General features: G+C 50.4%; 2 protein-coding genes across 4 annotated transcripts in view; one reads left to right on the top strand and one right to left on the bottom strand.

Moving 5' to 3' along the window:
- Nucleotides 1–3,537, top strand: part of Sec22c (SEC22 homolog C, vesicle trafficking protein) — a 59,165-nt gene extending 55,628 nt beyond the window's left edge. The window contains exon 9 of the mRNA XM_074060391.1: nt 3,363–3,537. The gene's annotated coding sequence lies outside the window, so the exon portion shown is untranslated. The remainder of the gene's footprint in view (nt 1–3,362) is intronic.
- A 1,070-nt stretch (nt 3,538–4,607) lies between these two features.
- Vipr1 (vasoactive intestinal peptide receptor 1) overlaps nt 4,608–14,867 on the bottom strand; it is a 33,554-nt gene continuing 23,294 nt past the window's right edge. For all 3 annotated transcript variants that reach the window (XM_074060236.1, XM_074060237.1, XM_074060238.1), the window contains 7 exons: nt 14,507–14,660; nt 13,932–13,992; nt 13,609–13,675; nt 13,187–13,278; nt 10,041–10,170; nt 9,747–9,788; nt 4,608–9,114 (listed from right to left, as the gene is read on the bottom strand). In XM_074060236.1, the coding sequence (XP_073916337.1) occupies nt 8,923–9,114; nt 9,747–9,788; nt 10,041–10,170; nt 13,187–13,278; nt 13,609–13,675; nt 13,932–13,992; nt 14,507–14,660 (738 nt within the window). In that variant the 3' untranslated portion in view covers nt 4,608–8,922. The remainder of the gene's footprint in view (nt 9,115–9,746; nt 9,789–10,040; nt 10,171–13,186; nt 13,279–13,608; nt 13,676–13,931; nt 13,993–14,506; nt 14,661–14,867) is intronic.

Here is a 14,867-nt window from a genome sequence, read left to right as displayed (position 1 = left end):
GGAGGTATGGTTCAAATGATAGAGCACCTGCCTACCAAATGCAAAGCCCTGTGTTCAAACACCAGGACCACCAAAATATTAAAAGAAGAATAAAAAAAGTTGTTAGGGATACAGGCACAGGGGAAAGACCACGAGAAGGACAAAGAGAAGACAACCACCAGATATCTTGATCTCAGACTTCCAGTCTACAGAGTCAGAGAAAATAAATTTCTGTTAAACCACCCAGATTGGTGTATTTTGTTATAGCAGCCCTAGGACCCACCTTATGACATGGACAGTTTACTTCTGGAAAGAGCTTGTTCAGATCCCTGGAGAACAGGTATGAAGATAAATGTTCATGGAAGCATTGTTTGTGATGGTGGCAAGCAACATGGACAGATTAAGTGCAAGGCTTACCATAGGCCACCATGAAGCAGGTGGAAGCATTGTGTCTACATGTTTACATGGATAATCTTCAAAACTCAGAGATGAGTGAAAAATAACCTTTTGTTGTTTTATTTTGAGACAGGGTCTCACTATGTAGCCCAGATTGGCCAGAAGCTTACAGTCCTTCTGCCTTGGTCTCCCAAGTGCTGGGATTATAGGCGTGCACCTCCACACCCAGTTAAAAACAACTTTGATATGATTAGTATGCACATAACTTTGATATGCACACAAAATGATAAAATATTTTGTAAAAATATATGCAAGAGGAGCATATTAAATGCATTTGAATGGTTGTCTACAGGGAACAGGAGCATGGGAATCAGGTAGAGGAATAATAAGGAATTGGAGGAAAAAAGTCAGCAGTCAGGTCTGAGAGACACAGGAGAACAAGGTGGATATCTATTTCCCCTGGGCAACCTTGTCCTGGTGTCTGCAGTCCTGGAGTTGACATCATAAGGGCAAGAAGGCTGGCTGTTGGGGTTTCTAAAGGCTGGCATGCCATCAGACTATTTGAGCCTCCAGGGCCGCTCCCGTGGGCAAGGGGAGGAAAAGAAGCAGAGGCCGTATTGGTCAGGGTGGGCTTCCAGAGGCCATGAGGGATGGGGAAAAAGGAGAGCAAAGAGGAGGGGACTCTAGAGGGGAGAGTGGGTAGATAGGAGCCTGCCCGGCCCCTGGGAACTCTCCTCTGCAGATTCAAGGAGCCTGACCAGCAGTTTCCTGGCCCAGACTTTCCCACAGGAGGCACTCAACTGAAGGGCTCTCATGAGGATAAGGAGCACAGCTGCTGGGGACAGAGGTGCCCCCAAGGAGAGTCCTCCCTCCCACCCCAGAAATAGCCTGAGCCCAGAGTGTGAACTTGGGGAAGTGAAGCCAGATGGATGGGGGTGGGAGGGTGGAGGTGACCAGCACCACCATTGCCCAGAGGTGGGGATGTGTGTGTGGGTTGTTCCAGGCACATTTTCTGAGTCCCCAGGGAACAGAGTAAGGGCCAGAGGCAAGGAACATGGGGCCAGTGTCCGAGTGAACTTTCTCACAGAGCTGTCCAACGGGGCCCTCAGAGGCAGAGCTTGCCGTTGTGGAGGTGTGCAAGCGAAGATGGGATCTTGAACATGCTGTCCCCATTTACCCGACATTGTCTCGTCCTGAACAGTGGTATCCAAAGGGACATTAGCCTATCTCCCGGAGCACCTCCTGTTGTGTCCATCCACGGGAGAGCCAGACGCCAGCCTCAGGAAACAGCCTGTGCCAGCTCCCGTTTGAAGAGTAAATATTAGTCTTTTCAAGAGCTGCCTGTTCTCTGTCACTTGGCACATAGGACACTGAACTGGGGGGGGCGGCGACCTCTTGGTCCCCACTCCCAGATGGAGTCTGTGGGCCCTGATCACTGCTGCAATGGACAGCCCAAGAAACAAACCTCATTCCTGCTCCTATTGCTGGGCAAGCAGTGATTCCCTGAGCCCTTGCAGAGAGGAGATTGAGGCCATGCTGAGGCTCAAGACCCAGCCCCCAGACACTGTCCAGGCTGCTTCTGCAGAGACAGGGGTGGGAAGACTTGACCTGGACCTCAAGGTCTCTGGACACCAGCTCTGATATATGTAGTTTGAAATCCTTGATTATTAGGAAGGGGATTAACCTATTCCTGAACCACCCATAGTCCCTTGGGGAAGCTTCCTTGGGCTTCTGCCCACAGAGCAGTCCCTGCCCCTCATCCTGTTTCTTCCTTCTATAATTTTCTTCATTTATTGTCTCCATCATGAGAGTTTCTTGAGGACATAGCCTCTGCCTTGTTCCCTACCGCAATCCTTAGTGTCTGGAACTCTGCACACAGTACGCACTCGGTAATTATTTGCTGAATGGATAAATGGTGATATTTTGAAACTCTTGAGGTATAAATCTCATCCTCTCATCTCTTGAGATGACATCCCTCTGAAGCCACACCACTCTTATGGCCCTGGGGAAATTGGAAGGACGAAGGTAAATGGGGAAAGAGAGGAAAGCTCACCCTATAGCTGGTGAAGAGTGGGAAAGAGAAAGGGAGGAATCTGTTTAACCTAGGTGTCCTGGGATTAGCTGGGGCAATATCTTAAGGAAAAAAATGAAATCTGAAAAAATAAAAAGGTCTGTGTCCTATTATGCATTTGGAAGACAGCTCCTCAGGCAGCCGGTGCTCCTTCAGTTGCCCTTCTTGGTAAAAACAGCACAGATTTAATGGCAAAAAAGGTCCCAGTGAGCACCACCAAACTGTCCTCAGCTTCCAATGGCCTGGAAGAGGTCCAGAAGCTTCTGCGGGCCACAGGGCATGAGGAAGTTGGAACTGGTGGTTCTGTCATGGTACTGCCATGGTGAATGGTGGGAGAGCTCAACATAGAGGCCATGGTGAGAGCAACTCACATCAGGATTGGGTATGGGCAAGGCTGAGACTGGAGGGGCTGAGGGCACAGAAGGCCTCAGGGGGACTGGGTCAAGCTAGGATGGGCTCTGGCAAGAGAACAGGTTTTGGGTAGCAGCCACAGATTTTAGCAGCAGGCCAGTGAATGTTGATGCAGCCCCTATGCTCAGAGACCTTTATGCGAGGCTCTTCTCTGCCCTAGGAGGCCCATCCATCCTCTTGCCTACTTCGCCAGTTTTCAGTGGAGTAGCCTGACAGCTCTGTACCTCAACTGTACCAAATAGCTTTCTGCCTAGAGTTTCCCTGATGTCATAGTGCAGGACGCCTGCATGGGCCCACTAGATACTTACGCATGACTACACTGGAAGTGTGAGGGGATTGACATGGGTATACCTTGAGCAGTAGGTGATGGGAGCCACTGGTTAATGCTCTTTCTTTTCTGTCCCTCAGGACAATGTTGAGGCGTGGGCTTCTCAGAGGGTCCCAGTGGCAATGAGTCCCCATTGCCCTGTGGCTTCTCTTTCACCCATCTGTTTCCTGATCTCAGGTTTTTATCTCAGGATCTGCTCTCCAATTCTAGAAATCATCTATTGGCACTTGACTTCTTTTTAGCCCCTTCCGTATCCCTGTGTCACAGGGGCCAGAGGCTTAACACTACCTTTCCCTGATTATGAGACATGGACTCTGCCAGAGGGAAGCACTGCAGACAGAGTCAGAAGACATGAGGCAGGTAGAGATCCTTTTTTTCACCCTCACCATTGTGGCTGTTGGGTGGATCTGGCAGACACATTATTTTTTTCTTTGTTTCTTTCTTTTTTTTTTTTTGTAACAGCCAAACAATATGTTCTTTCCACTTCCTTGTCAGTAGCTTAATGGATGTGCAACTGGGACATTGACAAGAATTTTCTGCAAGATGGCAGCTGTGGTGCTATGATTATGAATATAGAACTGTGCCCTAATTTCTGTTCCTCCAAGCTTTCCTATATTAAATGTCCTACATTCATTCTCATTCTGCATGAAACACATAAGGTTTGCTCTGACTCCCATGACTGATTTGGCTTCTTCACCGCCATCATACACTACCCAGCAGACTCAGGTGAAGGGTATTCAAAGATCACCAATTTACCCAGAGACATCCAGAAAGACTGCGGCTGGAGGGGTGATTCAAGTGGTAGAGTGCTTGCCTAGCAAGCATGAGGCCCTGACTTCAAACACCAGTACTGCCCCCCAAAATAAAAATAATCAGAAAGAAACTGAGAGCAAGACTCTGCTGTTTTCCTATACAACAGCCACCCTGCTTCTTCCTTTATGGCAGCCTGGCCATTCTTGCAGCTGGGATTTAAGCATATAACCTAATCTAGGCCTGAACAGAGTGTGCAGAAGGTGGGTCCTGGATAGGTTATCTTCCCTGATAAAAGGAGAAATTCTCCTCCCTGCCAGTGGATAGGGTTCTATGAGCACATGATGCTGGGGGCAGTGAGAACCATCTTTCAGTCTGAGAATGGCAAAGTGGAGAGATAGAAAGCACCTAATTCTATGATGACATTATTGAGGTGCTAAATTAACTTTGGAGCTGCCTACCTCTAGTTGGCAATACCCTGGAAAGATCCTTTCCCTATGTAGCTTAAAGGCTGGTCCAGAACTAGAGTTTCTAGAGTTTCTTCCATGCTGACATCCTGTAACTCAGGGATGGTGGGACCCATGGAAGCTGGATTGGAATTAGGTTGAAGCAAGTAAGGCACTTGCTGAGGGTGCAGAGTGTCAGAAGGTAGATTAAACAACCACTCAGTAATTAAGGTAAATAATATTTTAATGCAGTATTTAAAAATCAAATTAATGCAAAAATACATGATGAACAAAATGCCAAGATTTTAAATACAGAGTTAGTGTCATTAAACTCAATCTATTCTTCCTGTGTTTCTGCACAGGGCACCCTACAATGAACTCATCATATAATCCATGTAATGGAAGAGTCAGGGCTCTGGAATTTGAAGAACTGGGTTCAAAGTCAAGCTCTACCAATAATATTACTGGTGATCCCAAGTGTTAAGGTTTGGATATAATATGAAGTTTTTCCTCCAAAAGGCTTATATGTCAATGGAATAGTCCATTCATGAGTTCATAGCTGAATGTCAGGAGGTGGGGCTTAGTTGGAGGAAGGTCACTAGAGGCATGCCTTTGAATGGTGTATCTTACCTCTGGCCCCTTCCCTCCTTCCTTCTGTGTCTCTCTCCCTCCCCCCTTCCTGCTGCCATGAGGTGAGCAGTTTTCCTCAACCACACCCTTCCACCATGATGTTTTGTCCTTGCCACAGGCCTAAAAGCAATGGAGCAGCTGACCTAGGACTGAAACCTTTGAAACTGTAAGCCATCTTTCCTCCTTTTTTTTTGCTCAGGCATTTTGTCACAGTTATGAAAAACTGACTAAAACACCAAGCCAATCACTCATATTCTCTGGCCTTTGGTTACCCCATCTGCCCTGTGTGGAGGCTGGGGTATTTCCAAAATGGCTTCCTGACCCGTCCTCTTCATCCCATAACCTACAGGGGTTACTGTCCCTCTTCCTGGGAGGCCATGTCTCCAGGGCCATTGACTCCTGGCTATTAATATCTCAGCCATCCCTGGCCTGAGCAGGGTGTTTAATGACTACCAGCTGTGGCTCTGGCCCCCTTCCCCGGAGAGATAAGGGCAGTTCCTGTTCCCACATGGGGAGAGAAGGGGGAGGCTGAGCCATTGCTCATTAAAACAGGCCCTGAGTGCCAGTGGGAATGACTCCTCACCTCACTCCTGCCCAGTACACCCAGTAGGGGCCCAAGGATACACACTCCTGCACATTGTTCCCCCACAGAAACTGCCCCCATCTTTCCACCCTCTTCATACTCTGCCTGAGCTTTGTCATTTTAGATCCTGATTCTAACAGCCTTGGGGGAGCTTTTCTCCAGATGTCCCCAGACACTATACTCAGCATGTCCCAAGCCAGGTCACTGTCTCCCCAACCATCCTCCACCTCCCCTACCTGACTGATGGGTTGGCACCCTTTCCCAGGTGTTCCCCCGAGCCCTTATCAGTAGCCTGCCCCAAACCCCCATCATTCCTGCAGCCTCATTTTAGAAGTCACTTCTTTGTTCCTGCTGGAAAAGGCCCTGCTCACCTGAATTCAGTCGTTTCTGGAACCCAACATGTTTGGGACCCTTACCTAGTCCTTAGAGACCACCTCAATGTCACTTCAGCTGAGAAACTATCCTGTACCCTTTTGGCTGGCAGACTAGCTACTGTCCCTGGGCAGACTGTGTCCTAGAATGGTAGGAACTGCCCACATGGTGGCCTCTCCCACAGAAGAAATGGGGGCTTTCTGGGCTGGGATGTCAGGGCTCCTTATCCTTGGCTTCTCAGAAATTGCCCACCCGAATTAACTGGGATTTATCCTTGGGAACCGGGCTCAGGCCAAGGCCTGGGTCTTCCCTATGGTCAGCAGAGGCGTGGCTCTACCTGGGATTACAGCTGGGTCTGAGTCAGGGCTCATGTGCAGTATCTATAGGGGCTGGTCTGAGGGTCCTGGGTTTCCTTAATCCTTGCTACCTCTGGGAACCAGACCTTTGGACTCACCAACTCCTCCTTCTTTTGTATCTCACTCTGAATGGAGCTCAGAAGAGAGGCCTGTCTTCTGTATCACTTGATCTCCCCAGGAGGGACCTGCATGGGGATGTTGAGCTCTAAGCCCAATGTTGATGAACTCCTTGAAGCAGCCACCAGGTGGCGATAGAGATGATCTGGGGGAGAGGACTATGAGCCATGGTCACCCTGATTCTAAGGCTCTGACCAGCCTGGGTTGCCTGTTCTATGTTCTCTTGCCCCAAACTTTAAGCTTCTCCCTTTCCCTAAATGCCCATCCTTGAGTTTTTCACCTCCTGTCACTTCTAAGTAGGACCCCATTTCTGTCTTCCCTTTTGTTGCCCATATCTTGTGTCTCTGCTTTGTTTACTCTCTTGGCTGACAACTGCTCCCTTCTCCAGGGCTCTCTGCCTTACCTTGAAGCCACATGGAAAGATCTCAGGAATTGTGGGGGTGGGCCAGCTCTGGCTTAGCATGGGGTCCCTCCTGGGCTTCACACAACTCAAGCAGTCCATGGGGTCCCAGATCTATCATTTGGTGATGGGCCCTGGGATGGTACTATGACATGGCTTTGAAGGAGCCTTGCAGGCAGACCTGAGCCTTAACCAGCCATTCTAACCTCTTTTTATCACTTGGCATCCAGCTCCTCCTGCAAGACAAACTTGCAAGTTTGTGGAGGATGGCCCCAAAGAGGTCAGTTTGGGCAACAGCCTGGGAGATATCTCTTACTGACTGCCATTCTCTGCTTTGCTACACTGTCTCTGTGTCTCAACCTTTCTGTTAGTCACATTGTGTCTGCACACTGATTTGTGCTGTCCTCTACCTGTACCTCTTGGCTGAACCAATGGTGACATGGTCATTATAGTCCCCATTTCCTCCATGAATTCTGGAATGATCGTAACCTGTGAAACTTAGACATTTCCAGGACCATAAGCAGCTCCTTTAGCTGTTTTGATTTGGTTCAAGACTATAACGGTCTCCTCGTGACTGGACTTAAGAGGCAAGGGTCACAATGGAACCTGTTGTAACTCCATCACGCTCGGAAGAGAGGATACAACTCAAAAGGATATGAGTTGAAGGCTCTCAGAGTTTGTAATCCTCACATGGAAATGTGGAATCCCTGCCAGAGGGGTGGTGGCATCTATCTTTTAGCAATGTTTTGGACTATCCTTTGTTGGAATAGGAGGGAGACAGCTGTAAATAGAAAGCTACGGAAAACATCTGCCAGGGGAGCTAAGCAAATCCAAGCCAGCATTTATTGTTGCAGACCTGTTAAGGTCCTGAGGAGATTTTCTGCAGTGGCTTGGATAGGAAACTGTGTGGCCACAGGGGTGAATGGCAGATATGGGATGCTATGGCCACGAGCTTTTTGTGCAGTATCACACACGTGGGCTGGAGGACTCCAGGGAGGAGGGTGGGGTAGGCATAGGAAAGCAGGAATAGTGGAAATAACAATCTCAGTGGTTATCAAAAAAAAAAAAAAAGAGAATCCAGCTGATTGCACTATATAAAAAGGTAACAGAGAAAGAGTCTATTTTCATTTTCCATAAGCCATATCTGAGTGCAAATCCTATCTGTATGACAGGGCAAGATAGCTGCTCTCTCTGACTCAGTTTCCCTATCTGTGAAACCGGGATAGTAATTCCTGCCTTGCCAGGATCATGTGAGGGTTAAGGGGCCCATGGGTACACATCTTCGAGCCTAGTTAAAATAGTTGGCACGTAGGTGGGCAGCCAAGAAGGGCAGCTCTTGATTGCTTTGGTTGTGTGTAAGGCTGGTGTGAGAAAAGCCACTGGGGCTTGGGGAGCAGGTAGGCTTAGTCTGAGGCTCCAGCATTGGCGGGCCATCTCCTCACTTCCCAGAGGCCCTAGAGCTCCTCAGTCCTTGGATTGCATTGTTCCATTACTAGACAGACACTGGAACCACTCCAATTCAGGGGCGATTGCAAAGATAGTCGTTCTCCCCCAACCAAAACTCCAAATCACAACCTTATCTGCCCGAGGTAGAGAAACTCACTCATCTGGAGGAGCTGGCAGATAAGAGCAGGACATGGGGGAGCAGACCACATCCCCAGGGAGATGCCAGAATGGAATGATTAATACCCCCCACCCCCACAAACGTGACGGCAATGGTGGAATTTCAGGCACCATCAGGGTTGTGGTGGTGGGTGATCTTTCAGGACAGTACCTTTCGGCCCTCAGAGCACAAACCCTTTGAGGATGGGCGATTGCTTTCCTCCGATTGGTTAGAAGATATGTGGGGGGCAGAGTCAGGAGTATGCCGATTTCCTGCCCATGAGTGGCAGCGGGTCCTTTGCAGGAGGAGCCTGACTACAGTTCCCACCATGCAACCTCCAGGGAGGGATCTCCCAGCTCTCCAGCTTGCATAGAAGCACTCCAGGCAGGTGCAAGTATCCGAACAAGGCAAGCCAGGGCAGCTCTCTACTCCCGGTGCCGGCTGGGCGGGTGCGAAGGGGCCACCTTGGGTCCCTGGTGGTCAAACCAAGGAGACTTCTGCCTGAAAGCTGGAGGAGCGGCGCGCGCTGGGGCTGACGCGGGTCAGCATGGAGACTTGCGTGCTGCATGTGGCACCGTTGCTGCCTCCCCACGGGTGCTGGTGCTTGGAGGGCCAGCCCAGTACGCCCTGCAGGTGCCAGCGCCGCCACTTCCGACGAAGCTCTGCCTGCACCTAGGAGAGGGGGAAGGTGGTCAGCCTCCCCCCCAGCACCCCCGACCCCGCCCACCCCGCTGTGGAGCCTCCTGCACCACTGATTGCGCTGCTCCCTAGGGTGCTGAGCCAGCCAGTCAGGTCCTCTCTGAAAGTCTAAATTAAGAGCCCCAGATGCAGTTAGGACAGGGTTGGGGTCAGGGTCAAATCAGGACCTTGGAGTGGAGGCGGGGAGGTGGGAAGCAAAGGATCACAGAATGGAGTCCAGGGTGCGGGAGGGGAGGGATGCCGCCTGGGGGTGCTGTACCAGGATTCCTCCCATCTGGGCACTCCAGCTCACTTGAGCTCATCTGCGTAGATGTTTGTGGTTTGTAACCAGGGCTCCACAGCAACTCCACCTCCACTTGCTGCCCCAGCCTCCAACTCCAGTCTGCACACAGCCACTCAACTAGATGTTTCTCTATTTCTGATGAGCACAGGAATCCCCGCCCCCTCCCCAGAGTGTTATTGAAATGCAGGTTCTATGTCAGCAGGTCTGGTGGTCTCACAGACTACTAGTCTGAGGACCATACTTGAACACATCCCATCAGTGTTTCTGGAGCCTGGGCCTGGGAATTCTGTTCCCTGGCCACCAAGGTCTGGAAGGACCTTACCTCACCATTGAGGAAGCAGTAGAGGATGGCAACCACAAAACCCTGGGGAAGAAGGGGACAGGAGAAGTGAGGTAGACAGACAGACACCAGCAGCTCCCAGCTCCTCCCTATCCCTGACCCCATGCAGCCCTTGTGTTCCACTGGTTAAGGAAAGGGCTTAGAATGATGTAGATGGTCAATCAATACTTATGACAGTGGGAAGACTGGAATGCAGTAGCCAGGGACCAAGACTGGCCCTAGGTTGAATTCCCTAAAGGCCAGAGAAGAGCACAGCCCAAGGTCAACAGCTCATACCTGAAAAGACCCCACGACAAGCTCAAAGACCATTTTCACTTCTGCCTTGAAGTTGTCGGGGAAGAAGGCGAACATGATGTAGTGAACTCCAAACAGGGGAATCAGCAGGAGTGTGGACTTGGCCAGCCTCCTGGGGACAGAGAGGACAGGCTGTGGTGTGTTCCTGTGGACACCATAGGGTCTGATGTGGGGGTAGCTGGGAGCACTCAGGATGCAGAAAATGACCAGGATGTGTGAGAATAGATGACTGGCTCCCCCACATATCATGCCCATGTATGCTTCTGACCCATATCTTCAGGGCCACTGTCTCTCATCCTTGGTCACCTAATCTGAAGGACAGCATGAGACAAAAACCTCCCTCTACTCTCACTCTTTTGAAGGAGAGAGTACAAAGGCAAGGCCAGCGAGGCCGAGCAATGGAATTTTAGCTACTGGGTAGTTCTCAGGGATGAGATTTTGATACCCCCTTTGCTGGCCTTAGTTTCCCCTATCTGTATAATGCAGTAAATGCTCAACATAGTTGATTTACAGAGATGTGGCTCACTATAAACTCAGAAGTGTTCTGGGTGCTGTTCAGTCTGATGCATCCATGAGAGGCCTATTGCTTTTGGGAGTACGGACTTCTGAGAAAGAAGTCTTTCCAGCTATGATGCCCATCACACGTGTCCAAGGCCGCTTGGGAGGATGATGAGTGTCCAAGTTTATGCCTGGTTAATCAGTACAGCTCCCTGGCTTTGGTTTTTCTGCGGTCTATAACAGGTACTTAGAAACTGCTTTTGCTAAAAAGCACTGACTCCATACTTGGCCCACAAGTTAACTGAAAGCAGGAGAAAAGCCTGGCATTCCTGCCTCCATTTATATCTGTCTCCTTTACTCTGAGTCTCTCTTCTGCAATCACCTGGGTTCCAGGAAAGATAAAGACTGATCAATAACATCTCTATGATATTATCTTATCATACCAAAACTGTCCCCAAGGAAGAACAGTGCCACCCCCCAAATGAGGACAATTACCTATAATGATAAGGCTGCACCCTAGAGCAGGAGCAATCATCTCATAGGGACCAGATTGCTCCCCTCAAGTGATGACAGGGATAACAACTCTGGAACCCCTCACAGAACCGGAACTAAGATAATCAACCGGGCCACATTTTGTCTGGGACTGTTTAATTTATCCGTACGTCTCTCCCCCACCCTAATTCTTCCTCTAAATCTAAAGTTCATGTCTGAACCCTGAAGATAGGCTGAAGTGCTTGCTTTGCCTCTTCTCAAGACATGCCTGTATTGTGTAATAAACCTCCTTTCTCTGCCCTTCACCATTTCATGCATTGGGTGAACAGCCAGAATTGACATATGGCGCCCCTGGATTTGGGCCCCTGGCCTAGAACTCTGGTTTAGTGTCCACTTCTCTGGGAGTTGTCAATTTCTCCCAAATCCCTCTCCCCCACCTCCCCACACCAATGTACACATTCCTAAAATGTTCCCAGCTTCCTTGGCCAGCCTTGGTGCTCGGCAGGTCAGCATTCACTCTAAATGCTCTCCTCTGTCCCATGGCACAGGTTCACCCTGGCTTAGGCCTCCTGGTTAGCTGACCTCACAGTTTGTTCAGGCTTGAGTCATGGTTCCCTGGCTGGGATGGGTCTGAGGGAGGTTGACTGGGGTGGGGGGGTGTCTCTGCCCCTATCTGTCTTGCCCAGGCAGTCTGGCCAGGGAGGTCCCACCACAAGCTCCAGCAGAGTTGCTGGCCTTGCTCCTCCCACTCCTTCCTAGGCTTGGCTCTTGGCCATGCCAGGATCCTGACTGAGCACTGCCCACCTCTTCTTGGCCACAAACCTATCCCACGCATGGAGGCTGGCAGATGGAGGCTTTCTTTAAATTGAAGAGTGGGAGCTGACAGTCCCTCCTTGGGGGGCACCATCTCCAGCTCCTGCCACTCCTTCTGCCTGCTGACAGCTGTTCCTTTCCCATCTCACCCACACAGGCCTGGCCATGACCAGCTTGGATTCTTGCCCTCAGATTCCAGCCCACTTAAGCCATGTGCTTTGGGGGAAACAAGGCCACTTGGGCAAAGGGTGCATAGGCTTGATGTGCTGTGCCTCAGCAGACCCTGGGGGCCTTTTCTTCTTGACAGGAAGAGAAACTTTGCCCACACACCCTGCAAGCAGGAGAGAATGCTGTCACACCAAGAATGTGAGTTTTAGTCTCATTAGAGAGAGTCACACAATTCCAGAATAGAATCCTAAATCCAGCAGCTCGTGACATTCTAGCCAGGAATCTTGGAACCACAGCTTAGACTTCCCAAAGAGAAGCCAGGCCGGGAACATTCTAGGATCCCAGGACCGGAAGCCCTTGTGGGACTGCTGGGTTTGTCTTGTCTGCCCAGCAGAGAAGCTCGATCTCCTTTTCCCATTTGTGGACACTGAGACCTTGCTCACCTTCTTATAGGCTTCCTTTCCACCTTTTATGCCTATAAGCTCTGTTGCTCCCATTAAACCTACCTCTTCCTTCACTCTCCCAGGCATAGGGCATAGTCACTCCTTTCCAATCACTGTCCAATGGACACTGTAGTTCCTTCTCCCTGCCCATGACCATGTACTCCCAAACTTGGGGAGGAGGAGGGTGTGTGTGCCTGTCCTTTCTATATAATGGGACCATTTTACAGGGGACCTTGTGGATGAACTGATATGAAGCATGAACAGTCCTTAGCATACACCTAGCATACAGGTGTCATTATTAGGAGACAGTGGGGAATATTGGAAAAGGCTGTCTCATAGGTAGACTGGGGGCTCCCCCAGGGCATTCAACTGCTGTGCATTTATCGAACCCCTTTTCTGAACCAGGCACAGGCCAGGGACTGGGCACATGGTATGAAACAAGACACAGGTTATCTCTGCCCTCTGGAACTCCCTAGCTGGGCAGCAGATGGGTGCATACCTGGGAAGGATGCCAGGTAAATGTGTGCAGGAGTAAGTAGACATGGGGTTCTGAAGACAGTCTGGTGAGAGACAATTTGGGTGGCTAAGCCAAGGCATGGAGTGGAGGTGGGCTGGAGAAACATGGCTTCTTTGTGATTCTGGAGGTTCAGGCGCGGGGTGGTTTGAGGACTGGAGATGGAGGTGTGGGAGGCCAGGGCACTGGGTCATACTCACGAGTATGGGCTGCTGTCATTCTTTCCAATATCTGGAGGCCTCAGTTTCTGAACAAGGATTCGGATGATGCAGATAAACAGGATGAAGTTCACCTAGTAGGTGGAGACCCCCACGGATGGTCACTCAGAGAGGGGAGGTGTTAGTCCCCTGGGCTGATGGCCTGTCTTCTTCCCCAGGGTCTTTCTTCCCCTCCACATTATCTCTCACTAGCTCTTCTCTCTGTGGGCAGGTCACCTGGAACTCTACTTTGCATCCCTAGGGACTATGCCTCCCAATTCATTTACTCTGGAGGAGGGACCAGTTGCGTGGAGATGAGGCACTGGCAAGCCTAGGGTTTGCTTCTGACCTGGGCACCACTTTTCTGTGTGACCTGAGTTTAGCTGCCCACCCAAACTGAACCTCCAAGTGGGAGGAGGCCTTACCAAGATAGAGGTGAGGATGGGGGCCTTTATGATCCACCACAATGAGGAGTTGATGGTGTCCCAGCATCTGTGAAGAATATGGTTGGGGAGAAAGACATTGTCCTCAGCCCTGGAGTCAGCAGCCTTGAAGTTGTTCCAGCTCTACCCCTCAGCCTTTAGAACCCATGGGCCCAGAGCCCGTTACTCCCAGGTTTCCCTCCAACCTCCCTCTCTGGACCAAGTGCTGTGGTCTGTCCACCTGCCAAGTCTGGGTGGTGTCATCATCCAACCCAAGGGAGCCCAAGTGATGGCAGGCAGGGGCAAGGGGTGGGGTGGCAGCTCACCCATAATCTTCAAAATAGATCCTGATGATGGTCCACACCATGATGAAGGTGCTGGGTACTCCTATCAGGCCCAAAGGAGAGAGAAAGAGAGGAAAGGGTACAGGAAGCAGGGTAGGGGGCATGAGAGAGGGATTTAGGAGAAAGAACCAGAGAGAGGGAGGGAGAGAGAAAAGGGTGTCTTTTCAGGGCTGCCACCTATGGTTGTATAGGTTGCTAACTGCAAAGACACTCCACTGAGATGGTGAGGCTATAAGCCTGAGGGGCTGTGTCCACTAGGGAGTAGTCTTTTCTGATTTTTGACAGAGGCACCTTATAGATCACAGTGGCTCCCTGTGTGTCAGGGCTGAAAGCTGTTCACAGGGTCTGTCTCATAGAGAAGCCCTAGGTGCAGCTATAGTCTGAGGGATCCTGCCCCAGGGTCAGACATTCCAGGGACTTTTATAACCTTTGGTGCACTGGTTGAGGTCCATATAGGCAGGACTTAAGACTGCAAGCTGAGTTGGCACCCTCCCACCAGTGTGTTCCCCAGGCCTCACCCCCTCTTCCCAGCCTGGCAGCCCTCCCTGGTACCATACCCCAGCCGATGAGTATGTACCCCCAGAAGTACTTCCGCTCGGAGAAGAAGGAGACGGCAAGAAGGGTGTGCAGGTAGAGGCCTTCCACCAGCAGCCAGAAGAAGTTGGCCATGACACAGTACTGGAAAAAGACCACTGCTGCCTTACAGCCCACCTGTAGGGGAAGGAGCAAAGAGGAGGCTCACTGGGACTAGAAACGATCCCTGACTGCTCATACCTCTGGCTGGGGGGACAAACACAGTTGTGGTACAGCCAGCTTAATCTCTTTGTTTTTCTGCATTGTCTCCATAATAAACCCACTGAGTTTTTCCATCATCCCTGATTTTTGATAATCTGATGCTTTGAAATAAGCTGGTAATTT

The sequence above is a fragment of the Castor canadensis genome, chromosome 17 (assembly GCF_047511655.1).
Source record: "Castor canadensis chromosome 17, mCasCan1.hap1v2, whole genome shotgun sequence".
Classification (NCBI taxonomy): Eukaryota; Metazoa; Chordata; class Mammalia; order Rodentia; family Castoridae; genus Castor; species Castor canadensis.
This window is presented reverse-complemented; position numbering and strand designations above follow the sequence as displayed.